Consider the following 16,081-nt stretch of genomic DNA (forward strand, 5'->3'; position numbering starts at 1 on the left):
CTCTCCACCCTCCCCCACTGCGCCATTGATTGCGCGTCATTAACGGGCCGGCATCGGCTCTGCTGCTGGGAAGGTATGCCTTTGAATCAGAGTTGGGCCAAATGTGCCTTTGAACTCTCTTGTTATCTGCGCTACGCCACACACATTAGAGCTTTTCGATAAGACTGCTGATTTTGTGGTGGGGGTTGGCGATTTACTTGAGTGTGCCATTTTTGGTGCTCTGTTTCAAAAACTAGTGAGCTGCCTAAAGAGTCATTTTACGGCATCATAGACATGTTTCTGTCATGGAAACAGTTTGAAAAAGCATGTTGAATGATAATGCTGCCTACTGAATACCAAAGTATACTTAGGTTTTTTTTATATTTTTGTAACTGCATACTTTGTACCCGCAGGTTGCACATGTGTTTTGACTTGGTTTTGCACTAATCAGTTCTTCCACAAGGTGGCAACACTGGCCCGAGTCATTGTTTCAAGTTGTTCATTACAAATTGTTCATTCATTTATTTTTAACACCGCACCCCCAGCACCCCCATTTTCTCGTGGGCTACACGCCAAGGGGTGCTGCATCACCCTCAGCACCCCTACTTCCCACAGTAATGTAAATGATCTCTGCAATACATTTATGTTGGTTCTGTTCTGTTACCCTAGGGGTATTGCTGCTCTTATCCATGCTAGGCTACATGGATGCACAGGTAGTTCTTCCCCAGAACAGAACCGTCCCGCCAATCCAAACTGTATGCTGATTGTCAATCATTTTTGACGATTGTGGTCCTGACAGAACCTAGGTCTTTAGGTTTCCTTTGTTTGGTTATGATGCTGCCTCAGAAGACAGCTGCCCATGTAGGCGGTAGACAGCAAGGCAGCTCATTAGTTTTTTTTATATCTATTTTGGCCTCATACTGCTTGAGTACTTTGGCCCAGAGTTTTTTAGACCTGCAGTGTAAACATCTGAAAGGGTCTGTGTTTTTAATTATCTCCAGCAGTCCGGCCCCAGCTATCCTCCTAAACATATTTTTAAGTCATGTCGGCTCAGGCTTTCTTGGCAGTGCTTTGTGGGACGCCTGTATTATTTTTGGCCAGCAGTTCTGAGGTCTTTGTATGAAGGGGAAACCAAGGCCTGGCCAGGCTGGACTCAGACAGAAAGAGAGAGAGAGCTCGGGTCAGGGTGCAGGGACACGGCCAGCCTCTTGCCCAGCTGGAGTTTAGCCTCAAACATGGAAAACTCAGTTTGAGTGGCACAACAATATCTGATGCCAGTGATCTAACAGTGGATGGATTCTACAGACCCCATGAGTTTAGGTATATCACAATCCTGTGATGCTATTGCCAAAAGCAATATCATGTATTTTTATTGCTCATTATTAAAATAAAATAAAATAAATCCCAGACTACAGGCCGAGATGCTGGCATAGGTTTTAGCAAATCCCCGCAATTCTACACTGGAAAATCGATGAATGTATCATAACAACATAACATAAAGTAGAATCTCTCTCACTTTCAGCTGCTCCAGTTGCAGGTCACCATTATGCATACTTAATTGCTTATCATCCATATATTTATTTGGCATATTTTATATAAAGTCAAATTGAAATACAATCTCTCTCACACACTTTTAGCTACACCAAAATAAGATAAGATAATCCAAGATAAATAGTGAATATTTTTGGTTTATTTTCCTGGAAGAGAAAGATTTCAATTTCAAATGTGCACATCTGCTAAAAGTGAGTTTTGCCAACCTTTCGGAGTACACTAGCACCTCAAAGCTAACAGACATCCACGAACAACCAACATTTACACTTTTTATCTGTCGATCTCTCACTATTCCAACAAGTTTCTTTTAGTGATATTTATGTTCTTCTAACAACATAAATCTTTTTAAAGCTGGAAGTGTGTGTGTGTGTGTGTGTGTTTATGCTCACACCCCACCCGGCAGGTGGTTGTTGAAGGCATCCGGTTCAGCCAAAGGAAGGATCACGTCCAGACTCTCAGCCACTAATCACTTCCCATCCTCCCTGCCTGCCTGCCTGTCGTTCTGTCTGTCTATTTAGTCCACCTCCGCAGGCAGCTGTCTGTCTGCACCATTCTTATGTTTTGTGTTTAACGACTAGGCTGGAAACTTTTCACTGGAGCTCATTCAGACAGAGAGCTGAAATCCTGCGTTTCTGTTCATACGTTTTCATACATTTCCATTGACCTCTTCTGACAGACTGTTTCAGAGTTTCAGTTTTACTCCTCCAAGAGCAATTCTACACAATGTGAAATATATTATACATTAGATACAGTTTTGTCGCTCATCATAGACTGAATCGGTGCACTTCAGAGTGACTTCTTTTCCCCTCAGTAGCATGAGAATATCTTGATTTTGATACGTATAGCACAAGCACTGAGGTGTTCTGTAGGTCTCTCTGGTGATGTTATGGACCAGAGCTGTTGGTTTTGTGTGTGATGGCCTGTATCCCAGCATGCTGGAATCATTTTGAGTTCCTCTAATAACAGGGAGACTTCAGAGGTTTTTACAGATGCTGCGGCCTGAGGCCTGATTTTTTTTGTTGTTTAATTGCACACTGAAGTTGAGCCACGTCACGTCGGATTGACTGCACTGACGTCTGCGTGTGTGTTTATGTGCAGTGTATGGCCGTGTGTGTGGTGTATTAATGTGTAGCTGTGAATCAATGCCAGGCACCCATGACATCATGGAAAACCGCATTTACTCGGCAAAACACCTGTCTGTGATCGGGATTGTCTTTTTGTCTTAAAATTTCCTGGACAGTACATGTACTGTTTTCAGCTGATTTTCTTCTTCCTGATGTGTTTTTGGAGATTAAACATATTTTTAAGTCATGTCGGCTCAGGCTTTCTTGGCAGTGCTTTGTGGGACGCCTGTATTATTTTTGGCCAGCAGTTCTGAGGTCTTTGTATGAAGGGGAAACCAAGGCCTGGCCAGGCTGGACTCAGACAGAAAGAGAGAGAGAGCTCGGGTCAGGGTGCAGGGACACGGCCAGCCTCTTGCCCAGCTGGAGTTTAGCCTCAAACATGGAAAACTCAGTTTGAGTGGCACAACAATATCTGATGCCAGTGATCTAACAGTGGATGGATTCTACAGACCCCATGAGTTTAGGTATATCACAATCCTGTGATGCTATTGCCAAAAGCAATATCATGTATTTTTATTGCTCATTATTAAAATAAAATAAAATAAATCCCAGACTACAGGCCGAGATGCTGGCATAGGTTTTAGCAAATCCCCGCAATTCTACACTGGAAAATCGATGAATGTATCATAACAACATAACATAAAGTAGAATCTCTCTCACTTTCAGCTGCTCCAGTTGCAGGTCACCATTATGCATACTTAATTGCTTATCATCCATATATTTATTTGGCATATTTTATATAAAGTCAAATTGAAATACAATCTCTCTCACACACTTTTAGCTACACCAAAATAAGATAAGATAATCCAAGATAAATAGTGAATATTTTTGGTTTATTTTCCTGGAAGAGAAAGATTTCAATTTCAAATGTGCACATCTGCTAAAAGTGAGTTTTGCCAACCTTTCGGAGTACACTAGCACCTCAAAGCTAACAGACATCCACGAACAACCAACATTTACACTTTTTATCTGTCGATCTCTCACTATTCCAACAAGTTTCTTTTAGTGATATTTATGTTCTTCTAACAACATAAATCTTTTTAAAGCTGGAAGTGTGTGTGTGTGTGTGTGTGTTTATGCTCACACCCCACCCGGCAGGTGGTTGTTGAAGGCATCCGGTTCAGCCAAAGGAAGGATCACGTCCAGACTCTCAGCCACTAATCACTTCCCATCCTCCCTGCCTGCCTGCCTGTCGTTCTGTCTGTCTATTTAGTCCACCTCCGCAGGCAGCTGTCTGTCTGCACCATTCTTATGTTTTGTGTTTAACGACTAGGCTGGAAATTTTTCGCTGGAGCTCATCCAGACAGAGCTCAAATCCTGCGTTTCTGTTCATACGTTTAAAGTAGACATGTGGCCGTTTCTATTGACCTCTTCTGACAGACTGTTTCAGAGTCTCAGTTTTACTCCTACAAGAGCCTTGTGGGGGGCCTCATTTTACCTCAGTAGCATGAGAATATCTTGATTTTGATAAGTAACACAAGCACTGAGGTGTTCTGTTGGTCTCTCTGGAGATGTTATGGACCAGAGCTGTTGGTTTTGTGTGTGATGGCCTATATCCCAGCATGCTGGAATCATTTTAAGTTCCTCTAATAACAGGGAGACTTCAGAGGTTTTTACAGATCCTGCAGCCTGAGGCCTGATTTTTTTGTATAATTGCACACTGAAGTTGAGCCACGTCACGTCGGATTGACTGCACTGACGTCTGCGTGTGTGTTTATGTGCAGTGTATGGCCGTGTGTGTGGTGTATTAATGTGTAGCTGTGAATCAATGCCAGGCACCCATGACATCATGGAAAACCGCATTTACTCGGCAAAACACCTGTCTGTGATCGGGATTGTCTTTTTGTCTTAAAATTTCCTGGACAGTACATGTACTGTTTTCAACTCAAGTTTTTGGAAATGATGGTTCTTCATTTGCAAATGTCTGTAGGTCATTTGAGACTGAGTTTGTCTTTTTAATCTTTTGTTGTTCAGACTGCCACCGACAGCTCTTCAAACTCATCTCAGAAGAAGGAGATCTCTACACAGCTAGTTGCCACCTCCACCTTCTACGAGCCTCATCCACATCGCTGCATTCTGCAGTACCGGCCGCCTGAGCACTACAGCCTGGATCAGGTGCGGCAGGTGGAGGCATATCTAGGAGCCTAGGCAATATTTGCATGAATTAATGAATAGTCATATCAGGGATACTCAAATGTCATAGGTCAGAGTTTGAAGATTTTTTTTTTTTTTTAAGAAATTGATACTTTTATTCAGCAAGGATGTATTAAATTGATCAAAAGTGATGGTAAATACATTTATATTGTTACTAAAGATTTCTATTTCAAATGTTCTTTTGAACTTTCTAATCATCGAAGAATTATGCTATATTTATATTCAATATCGTATATACTTCTTATTTATTGAAGAAAACAAAATAACTACAATACATCTGTGAAGTCAGGGTTTAGGAGTACAATGTAATGGTAAAGAGGTGAATTCAATGGGGCAAGTACCTCACAACATGACAAAATTTTCTCATACCTCAAAATATGTCTTCACCAGTCAAAACTGTGTCATTGCGAGGTAAAAAAAAAGTTGCATCCACGTACAAGTTACATTTTAGTTTTACATTTAAAAAATCAAAAACAGAAGATTCAGAATAATATATAAATACTATAAACACTACAAGTATTAAACTATTTCCAACCGGAGCATTCTCAGTTTCAGTGCAGACACAAAAATGATGACAGAATTGTAATAAAAATTGTACTGGTGGGCCAAAACTTTGATTACTAATCTAGATTAATGAATGCAAAAAAAACCTGATACACAAAATAAAATTATTTATATTTAAATCTTAGCAATATTTAAATAATATTATTAAAGGCTAGAATACACCACATGACTAGATCTTTTGCACCAGTTTACAGTCTGGACAATTCAACACTTAGGAATTTTCGCAGAAAATCATGTAGTGAATGAAGGGCAAAGACTTTTTAGATTCAGACTTTGATTTCATCCAGTCAGAGGATATACAGTATCTCACAGAAGTGAGTACACCCCTCACATTTTTGTAAATATTTTATTATATCTTTTCATGTGACAACACTGAAGAAATGACACTTTGCTACAATGTAAAGTAGTGAGTGTACAGCTTGTATAACAGTGTAAATTTGCTGCAAAGTGTCATTTCTTCAGTGTTGTCACATGAAAATATATAATAAAATATTTACAAAAATGTGAGGGGTGTACTCACTTCTGTGAGATACTGTAAACACGTTTGATATTTTGAGCCAATTTTAGATACACATATTGTTTACACATTGTTTTCATGTCACTCATCTCCTAGAAACGAGGCGCACAAGTCTGTTGCGTTTGGAAGAACTTGAAAGTCTGGTAGTGTGTGATTCTCATTCAGATTTTAAAAGCCGTGTAGCGTATTCCAGCCTAAAATCATATTTAGTGCTGGCAAACAATTAATCACATTTAATCGCATCCAAAACAAAAGTTTTTGTTTGCATAACATATGTGAGTGTACTGTTTATATTTATTATGTATATATAAATACACACACATGCATGCAAATATTTAAGAAAAATATGTCGTTTATATATTAAAAATATGTATGCATGAAAGACATCGTCAGAATAGTCCATCTGCCATCAGTGGTTCAACCGTAACGTTATGAAGCGACGAGAATACTTTTTGTACGCGAAGAAAACAAAAATAACGACTTTATTCAACAATTCGTCTCCTCGGTCTCTCCGCATCACCGTAGCGCCATTTTGGAGAATATCTGCCAAATGCAAGCAGCGTACGCTCTTCTGTGTCAGCCGCGACACAAGGATACGTTTTCTACATGTATTTATACTTTGATTTGAACGAAAACAGCGCATCCGTGCAGCGCGGCTGACACAGAAGAGGGTACGCTGCTTGCGTTCAGTGGATATTCTCCAAAATGGCGCTACGGTGATGCGGAGAGACAGAGTAGACGAATTGTTGAATAAAGTCGTTATTTTCTTTTTCTTCGCGTACAAAAAGTATTCTCGTCGCTTCATAACGTCACGGTTGAACCACTGATGGCAGATGGACTATTCTGACGATGTCTTTCATACTTTTCTGGACCTTGACACTGTAATTTACTTGGCAGTCAATGGGACAGTCACAAGCCTCCCGGTTTTCATCCAAAATATCTTAACTTGAATTCCGAAGACGAACTAATCTTTTATGGGTTAGGAATGACATTGGGGTTAGTGATTAATGACAACATTTTCATTTTGGGGTGGAGTAACCCTTTAAAATAAAGTGTTACCTATACTGTATGTGTGTGTATTTATATATACATAATAAACATACACAGTACACACACACACACATATTATGTGAACAAAAACTTTTATTTTGGATGCGATTAATCGTTTTACAGCACTAATCAGATTACGTAATGAGTAAAAGATTAAACATTTAAATTACATTTTCAAATAAGTGACACGATCCAATATTGTGAGAGAATAAAAAGAACTACGTTATATGATCTTACAGGCCCAGTCATCACTTTTGTGCTCTTGTTTCCTCTCAGAAGTTCTCCAGGAACCCCTTCCCGTTTGAGGACGAGGAGATTGTCCGAATCAACCCCCGGGAGCGCTGGCTGATCACAGGCTACGAGGACTACCGATACGCCGCCGTGCCGGACAAGTTCATCCGTCACGAGGACTCGGACTCGTACGTTCACATCGCTAAGAACGAACCCTTAAAGCACGACTACAACTACCCCTACGTGCCCAGCTCCGACTTCAGCCAGTGCGACCTCAAGAGCCACTGCGGGGGCGACGGAGGCGTAGTGGCCACCCAGCCGCGGGTGCTCAAGCTCAAGGGCAAGCGAAGGAAAGAGGACGGAGAGCGATCGCGCTGCGTCTACTGCCGGGACATGTTCAACCACGAGGAGAACCGGCGCGGGCAGTGCCACGACGCCCCCGACCCCATCCGGACCTGCATCCACCGGGTCAGCTTCATGTGGTGCGCCGACAGCATGCTCTACCACTGCATGTCCGATCCGGAGGGAGAGTACTCGGACCCGTGCTCGTGCGACACCAGCGAGGAGCATTTCTGCCTTCGCTGGACGGCCCTGCTGGGTCTGTCGCTGTTGGCGCCTTGTCTGTGCTGCTACCCACCGCTCCACGGGTGCCACCGCTGCGGTGTGGCCTGCGGTTGCTGCGGAGGGAAGCACAAGGCCGTCGGCTGAACGAACCCGAAACACGCCCCTCGGAACGCTAGCACTGAGGGCAGGAGCGGACAAAACTTTCACTGTCCTTTACTTTACGTTCTCTCCTGGCTCCAGAAAACAGGTGGTGCGTTGAAAACGTTCTCTTTTGGTTGTTTTTATAAATATGAAAGTATATATATATATATATGTGTATGTTCTTTTCTTTCCCTTTTGTTGTGGATGTTTCTCTCAGTTCCTCGGCTCTCCTGGAGCCCTCATGTCATGCATTACTTATGCAGGTACTTTATATTTTTTACACTGATTTGACTTTTCAAGAACTTGAATCGCTTGTCGTTTTTACGGCGCGCAGTCGTCTCTGTTTTCCGTTCGTTCGCCGTGGCCAGCAAAGGGAGGAATTCGCTGTTTACTCTTCCTGAACAGGTCCGTACATAAACTGGCATTTATATCCCAAGCCCTTTAACCGTTCAGAACAATAACAATGAGATTAGCTCGAGACACTAAACCTGTAGTCGGAAGCGTGCGTGCGTTTGTAGCGCGAGTGTGTGAGAGCGCGTGTCGATGCCTGCGTGCGTGTTGTAAAGGAATGATAACATTGTATCACAGCATAGTATTGTCGTTACTATATTTAAGCCAAATTTACATAAGCTGCATCCAGAGTATATGTAAATACTGTATACTCATATGTATATGTTTCAAATCTAATTATTGTAATCACCTGCCACAGCTGCGCTTCAGACATGGGACATTTTCCTTAGAGTTGACTTCTTTTGGATGCGAGGGTGGCTTTTGAGTCTGATGCGTATTTGATAGCCAAAGATTATTTTTGTCATATTTATTGAATCACCAGCCAAAGGGAGAAAAAAATAGAGAGAGAAATCATCAGACTGTGGGCAAAAAAGCACAGCCATATGGGGAAAGAGGAGTTTCCAGTAAAACCCACACCGCTTCAACTGCAAAAAAAAATCATTTTTTAATCATAATTTTTGTCTTGAAAAACATAATTTAAATATCCTCACAACAAATAACTTTTTAATTTTTTTTTGTTTTTTAGAAAATATACCTGAATTTGGTTGAATTTTACCTTATTTTTATTCGCTTATTTACAGATTTATATTGATTTAAACAAACCTCACACAGTTTTATTAGATTTATGCTTAAAACAAGGAACGAAAAACAGTAAAAAAGTCGATACAAAATAATATCTTATGCAGTTTTGCTTCTCATGTAATTTTTGTTTGTTTTAGTCGACTGTTGAGATATTTTACTGGAAAACAAGACAATAATATGAATTAATTAAATAATTTTATGCTGTCTATATGTGACCCTGGACCACAAAACCAGTCTTAAGTCGCTGGGGTATATTTGTAGCAATAGCCAAAAATACATAGTATGGGTCAAAATTATAGATTTTTCTTTTATGCCAAAAATCATTAGGATATTAAGTAAAGATCATGTTCCATGAAGATATTTTGTAAATTTCCTAGCGTAAATATATCAAAACTTAATTTGTGATTTGTAATATACATTGCTAAGAACTTCATTTGGACAAATTTAAAGGCGATTTTCTCAATATTTTGATTTTTTTGCACCCTCAGATTCCAGATTTTCAAATAGATGTATCTCGACCAAATATTGTCCTGTCCTAACAAACCACACATCAATGGAAAGCATCAGCTTTCAGATGATGTATACATCTCAATTTTGAAAAAATTGACACTTAAGACTGGTTTTGTGGGTCACATTTGATTTCACATATTCTCCGGAGGGAAAACACTAAAGCGCTATATTTTTTTTCCCTTATTGACAGAAGGCTCATAATTTGTCTCTAGAAAATGAAAGGAATTGTTGTCTCAAAGATGTTTCCAGCTCCAGTCCTGTTCTCTAAGAAAAAAAAAAGGAAAACAAAGGATTTTAAGGGTGCTTTATAGAGGGACGTTTGCCAAACCGATCTCCAGTTTCTTCATGACAATAACTTAACGCCTTAATTTTTGAGAGGACATTAAAATGGATCAATGCAGTTCCTCAAAGAAGAGTAAATAATGAAAAGATATTTTTCTATTGTATAAAAAATAACACCCCAATAGATAGGCCTTTCTTTAAAACAGTTATTGCGGGAGTCAAATGGCTCGCATGTGTCTCCATCACCAAGGACTTCATGGCTATAACCAGTCACCTTCCCCTGCTCATGCTTTGTCTAAATAAATCATCCCCTGACAAAGCAGTGCTCTCATAGATACTTAAAGTGTATGGGAGCAGTCAAAGAATGTACAGTATATGTACATCAGATGCTTCTTCTTCTTATGTAAACCGTGTGGTGTGTTCTCAAATGACAGCGAGAAACTCTTAAAAATAAAGCTTCTTTAGTGGTTCGTTGCAGAACCTCTTCTCAACAATAACCGTTTTTCATTTTAAAGATTCTTTGGAGATTCTTGAGGTCACATTACTGGTTTAAAGCTTGGGTTCGGAATCGCATACTACTCTTACTATTGATGCAGTATGTAGTATGTAATGTTTTTTTAGTATGCATATGTCCAAACAACATTCACCGGATTTGCTGTATGGAACGCGGTTGACTTGACCTTCCATTTTCAGTGTGATGGATGAGAATATAAATAAGGCCTGTTCACATTACGAATTATAACTATATTGTCCACACCAACTGACGCTTTAAAGTCTGATTGGCTGTCAATATTTCTATCACTCTCTGTCTATTTCTATCACTTCGCTTTTCGCATAGAATGATTATATACAATGATTATTAAAACTTGATAGTTATAGTTAGCATTATTGATGTGAACCGGCTTCGAAAGTCAGCCACAATTTTTACCATTTCTTTTTAGACTCATCGTTTGATCGGATTGGAAATAAATATATATTTAACACAAAATCGGATTGGATTGAAAAATGTTTTATTTCATTATTATTATTATTTATAAAAACAAAAGTGTATCAAAATAATAATTATTTTTTGATGAATTAATCATGCAATGTGATGAGGTGATGTGTCAATAATGTGATTATTGTGGAATGACATTGTATCCAGCAACATTACTGTGAATTACTGTGCTCTATACAAAATAATTTTCAGTTAACACTCAATTCTGCTAGTATTCAATTCCGAACAGTCTTTGTTTCATCTGTTTTGTGTTTTTTGAAGTGCTTCTATTTTGTATTTTTTTCTAGGAGAAAAAAAAATGTTTTTCATTACATATTCTGTACACTGTAAAAAAATATATGATCAGTAATTCATGGCAACTTATGTTTTTACATTACTTACATTATCAAAATAAGCTTTTTTATGAAGTTCTATAAAATTCAACTTGATTTTCAAGTCAGTTCATGTAATTTATGTTGAAATGACTTGTACAACTAATATACTTAAAAATTTAAGGCATGAGCTTAAGTTTTTAAGTTGAAAGTTGTTGTTTTTTACAGTGCAGAATAAGTAGAACTTTTTGTTGAAACGTTTAAAGGGGTCCTATTATGCTCTTTTACAAAGTCTTGATTTTGTTTTGGGGGTGTACTAGAACATGCTCTCATGCTTGGTGGTTCGAAAAACGCATTATTTTTCACATAATTTACATTATTAAAATACCTTTCTCCCCATCCTGGCACAAACGGCTCAATTAGTTCCGGCTTTGATGAAGGTCCGCCTTCCGAAAAACAAAATGCGTTGTGTTTGGTTCGCTGTCCCAGTGTGTTGTGATTGGCGAACAGCTGTAACTTTCTAGATCTTTTTTATGCCCAAACATACACACTACACACTGACTAAAATTAAAAAAGTGAAAAAGCATAATAGGACCCCTTTAAGATTTATTGCCTCTTGTACTTACTATGTTCCCCTTGTTTCTTTGTTTTAACTTTTCCAAAATATCTAATGTTCAGGTTTCAGTGAAAAACAAACATTCGATGTGGTCTCAGACTTTTGTAACTTTTCTAAAGAACCGCAAAGGTTGATGTTGTAAAAGCCTTTATTTTTAAGAGTGAGGTGCTGCTGTGTGCTTTCACTCTCCGAAAAAAAAAGGTACAGAAGCTGTCACTGTGATGGTATTTATTTGAAAAAGGTACACCTTATGGCGCTTTTCCACTGCATGGTACGGCTCGGTATGGTTCACTTTTGGGGGGTTTTCCACTGGGTACAGTACCTGGTACCTGGTACTTTTTTTAGTACCACCTCGGTTGGGGGTCCAAGTGAACCGTACCGTTACCAAAAAATGACGTGTAAACTCTGCTGATCACGGATTGGCCGGAGAGAATCGTCACTACCTGCGTCACTGAACTTGTGACACAAACACAACAGAACCGCTAGATTTAAATCAGCACAGCCAGCGTAGAATCGAACGCAACTGTTTTGAACGAGATAACTTTTTTAACCAAAAAGGGGCTGTTTCGTTTTCTGTTGAGGAAGTACAGACGTTCCTCTCGTTGAAAGGATCCAGCGAGAGCTTGATGGGGCGACGCAGAATGAAAAAGTTTTTCAGGAGTCGCGGCAGTAGAGGCGGCGCAACTATAATGACATGTGAATAATCCCGCCCACTCTAAAGCGGTACTGAACTGCAGTGAAAACGCAAACCGAGCCGAACCGTGCCGTACCGTACCGTACTGAGCCGAGTCGTACCACGCAGGGGAAAAGCGCCATTATTTACCCCTAAAAAGTGCATTTTAGTACCTTAAAGGTACATATTAGTACTTAAATGGTACATTTGAGTACCTTTTGAAAAGATGCTGCCCCAGTGGCAACGTTTGTACCTTTTAGTCTGCGAGTGTTCAGGCATCTAACTCGCTTCACTGGAGTCCTCTCGCTGATGGGTGGCAGCTGTCACCGTGTCCTTTCTGTATCTGAGTACGTCAGCTTCATCCGAGCTTAGAGAAGAGCTGCGTTTTATTTTTCTATCTGTGGTAATGGAAAGTTAACCAAAAGCATTCTGTATGAACGTCTGTCCTGGCGCGACACACATTTACCTGTTAAAAAGTGCCTGAAGCGTCCTGTTAATCTATCTCCTTGTATACTAAAAACGAGAAAAGATTAAAAAATGAAATAAACCCTATTGTATTGATTAGTTTTGGTTTTTTTTACAATGCAAATTTTTACCTCTGTAAAAAGCAAAAAAAATCTATATCAAGTGTATGATGTACATTTTTATTTCTATTTTTTTTAATCATTTCTAACATGTATGATCAATGTAGCTCCTGCTTTTAGGAAAAGATGGAAAAAAGAAAGTACTTTGTAAATACCAGTGAATCGTATCGGAGCTACATGACGGCCTGGCCGCTGTGCAGTTCTACATGTTTGTCATAGGTCCCAATAAAAATGAAAGAAACCAGTAACCCGTCTACATTCATGCTGTTTGCCGAGCTATTGTTCACTTAAAAATGCTAATTTGATAAATTTGGTTGGGTTTAGACTTTGACCCAGAATTATTTTAGTATCATAGAGATACTACTATACTTTGAATTCATATTTGGAATATTTAAAATATTTCTGTTTTCATTTTAATTTGAGTTAAAGTCGTTTTTGTAATTTTTGTTAGTTTTTATCTATGTCGTTTTTATTAATATTTCGATTTAGTTTTTATTTTTATATTTTCTGTTTTAATTTTAAAGTATTAGTAGTTTTTGTCATTTGTCTATTTTGTTTTTGTTTTCATTTTAGTTAAATTATTAGTTGTGTCGTCATTTTTTGTCTATATGGTTTTTATTAATATTTTGAGTTATTTTTGATATTTTCTGTTTTAATTTAAATTTTAAAGTATTAGTAGTTTTTGTCATTTGTCTATATTTTGTTTTTGTTTTCATTTTAGTTAAATCATTAGTTGTGTCGTCATTTTTTGTCTATAGTTTTTATTAATATTTTGAGTTCGTTTTTATATTTTCTGTTTTCATTTTAATTTTAAAGTATTAGTAGTTTTTGTCATTTGTCTATATTTTGTTTTCATTTTAGTTAAATTATTAGTTGTGTTGTCATTTTTTGTTTATATGGTTTTTATTAATATTTTGAGTTATTTTTGATATTTTCTGTTTTAATTAAAATTTTAAAGTATTAGTAGTTTTTGTCATTTGTCTATATTTTGTTTTTGTTTTCATTTTAGTTAAATCATTAGTTGTGTCGTAATTTTTTGTCTATATAGTTTTTATTAATATTTTGAGTTTTTATATTTTCTGTTTTAATTTTAAAGTATTAGTAGTTTTTTCATTTGTCTATATTTTCTGTTTTTGTTTTCATTTTAGTTAAAGTGTTCGTTGTTTTGTCATTTTTGTCTATATAGTTTTTATTAATATTTTGAATTAGTTTATTTTCTGTTTTTAGTTTTTGTCATTTGTCTATATAGTTTTTATTAATATTTTGAATTCGTTTTTTATATTTTCTGTTTTAATTTTAAAGCATCAGTAATTTTTGTCATTTTTTGTCTACATAGTTTTTATTAATATTTTGAATTAGTTTTTATTTTTATATTTTGTGTTTTCGTTTTAATTTTAAAGTATTAGTAGTTTTTGTCATTTGTCTATATTTTTTTTATTAATATTTTGAATTAGTTTTTTATATTTTCTGTTTTAATTTTAAAGCATCAGTAATTTTAATTTTAGTTGAAATTCGTTTTTTGTCATTTTTGTTAGTTTTTGTAATGTAATGTAATTTTTACTAATATTTTTTTAATTAGTTTTTAGTTTTATATATTGTTTGTTTTTATTTTGATTTAGGCATAGTTTAAGTAATTTTGTTGTTATTATTATTTTTATTTTAAATATGTCTAGAATTTTTTTTTATTACTTTTTATTTAAATTTTTTGTTAAAATGAAAATGAGAAATGCAACTAGCTGAAATAAAACATTATATGACATTTTATTAAAATGTCAATATTTTATTAAATGTGTTAGTTAACTATAGTTAACCTTAGATAACCCTGCTTTGGCCTCCTATGTGTCCTGTTGAACTCAGTGACATTTTGGCGTCCTTTAGCCGTCAGTGCACCCATATGAACTGGTCACTGGCCCTCTGTAAGCTGTGATCAGTCAAACTTGCAGATGGACCTCGTGACTCTCTTCCCCCGGCTCCTAATGTGCTTCTAGCCAGACGTGACTGCAGCACTTGCATCTGGACCCAGAAGTCTTTGAGCAGCTCAAACATGTGAAAGCCATACAGAACATTAAGCTGTTTCGCTCAGGATGTTTCTGAAAAAGCATATGGACGATTATCCGTCAAGAAAAGAGGGGGGAGAGAAATGTCCCCAAAGGCTTGGCCTGCTATGCTGCTTGGTGACTGCAAATAGCATCAGCCTCCACATGTGCAAACATTTAACGTATTTTCTCGTAATGAGGTCACTTTTTTCTTGCTTTAAAAGAAAGGAAGCAATTCCTTACCTCTGCTAAGGGCCCTTTTGCCTGCAGCTTTTGGAATTCTGATGAAGATATGAGGCCCCTATAAAGTTCCAACGGCACTGATTCTGCAGCTTACAGTTTAAAAGCTAACACTAGTTCATTCATTTAGTTTATAGTTAAAAAAAAGAGTTCTCACCATCATTTTATTTCAAATGTAACAACTTTCTTCTGTGTAACAGGCAGTGTTGGGGAGTAACTAGTTACATGTAATGGAATTAACCTAGTTATTGGTGGAATTATTCGTTTAGGCTACCGTGGACCTGCAAACCGCAGTAATCTGCCTTCCTGTTTTTTGTCAGGCCGCAGTGCTGTTTGAAGAGGAGCGTGGTGAGCTCTGAGCTTTCCTGTCTGGAGGCAGTGTGAGACAGCTGCTTCTGCTCTTTCCTGTTTGCTTGTTTGGGCTTGTTTCTCCACCTGTTGTTTGTCTCCTGCTGTAGGTGTTGTTTTTAGAGCCATTCAGGCGCAGATACGTCCGTTCTTGTCTGGATCCATCACGCAGTGCACTAATCATCAGCTCGACTGCATGGACGACTTCCCCACAGGTTGAATCTCATGCCACATTTCACCTCAAAATCAAAAGAATAAAAAATAGCAAATTATATTTTGAATGAAGAAAATCAAGCCTTTTTAGGGCATTTAAAGGGGTCATTTGATGTTGCTAAAAAGAACATTATTTTGTGTATTTGGTGTAATGAAATGTGTTTATGCGGTTTAAGGTTAAAAAAACACATTATTTTCCACATTCTGTACATTATTGTTTCTCCTCTATGCCCCGCCTTTCTGAAACGCGTCGATTTTTACAAAGCTCATCAGTCTGAAAAGCGAGGTGTGCTCTGATTGACCA

The 16,081-nt window shown here is 37.7% G+C and overlaps 1 protein-coding gene across 2 annotated transcripts in view; it reads left to right on the top strand.

Annotated features, from left to right (window-relative positions):
* LOC107754754 (sprouty-related, EVH1 domain-containing protein 2) overlaps nucleotides 1-8,856 on the top strand; it is a 48,118-nt gene extending 39,262 nt beyond the window's left edge. The window contains exons 5-6 of one of the 2 annotated variants that reach the window (XM_016571324.1): nucleotides 4,629-4,778; nucleotides 7,216-8,856. In XM_016571324.1, the coding sequence (XP_016426810.1) occupies nucleotides 4,629-4,778; nucleotides 7,216-7,878 (813 nt within the window). In that variant the 3' untranslated portion in view covers nucleotides 7,879-8,856. The remainder of the gene's footprint in view (nucleotides 1-4,628; nucleotides 4,779-7,215) is intronic. The other variant, XM_016571326.1, reaches the window with a different exon arrangement.
* Nucleotides 8,857-16,081: the final 7,225 nt, after the last annotated feature.

This window comes from Sinocyclocheilus rhinocerous, unplaced genomic scaffold (assembly GCF_001515625.1).
Source record: "Sinocyclocheilus rhinocerous isolate Xijiao unplaced genomic scaffold, SAMN03320098_v1.1 scaffold232, whole genome shotgun sequence".
NCBI lineage: Eukaryota > Metazoa > Chordata > Actinopteri > Cypriniformes > Cyprinidae > Sinocyclocheilus > Sinocyclocheilus rhinocerous.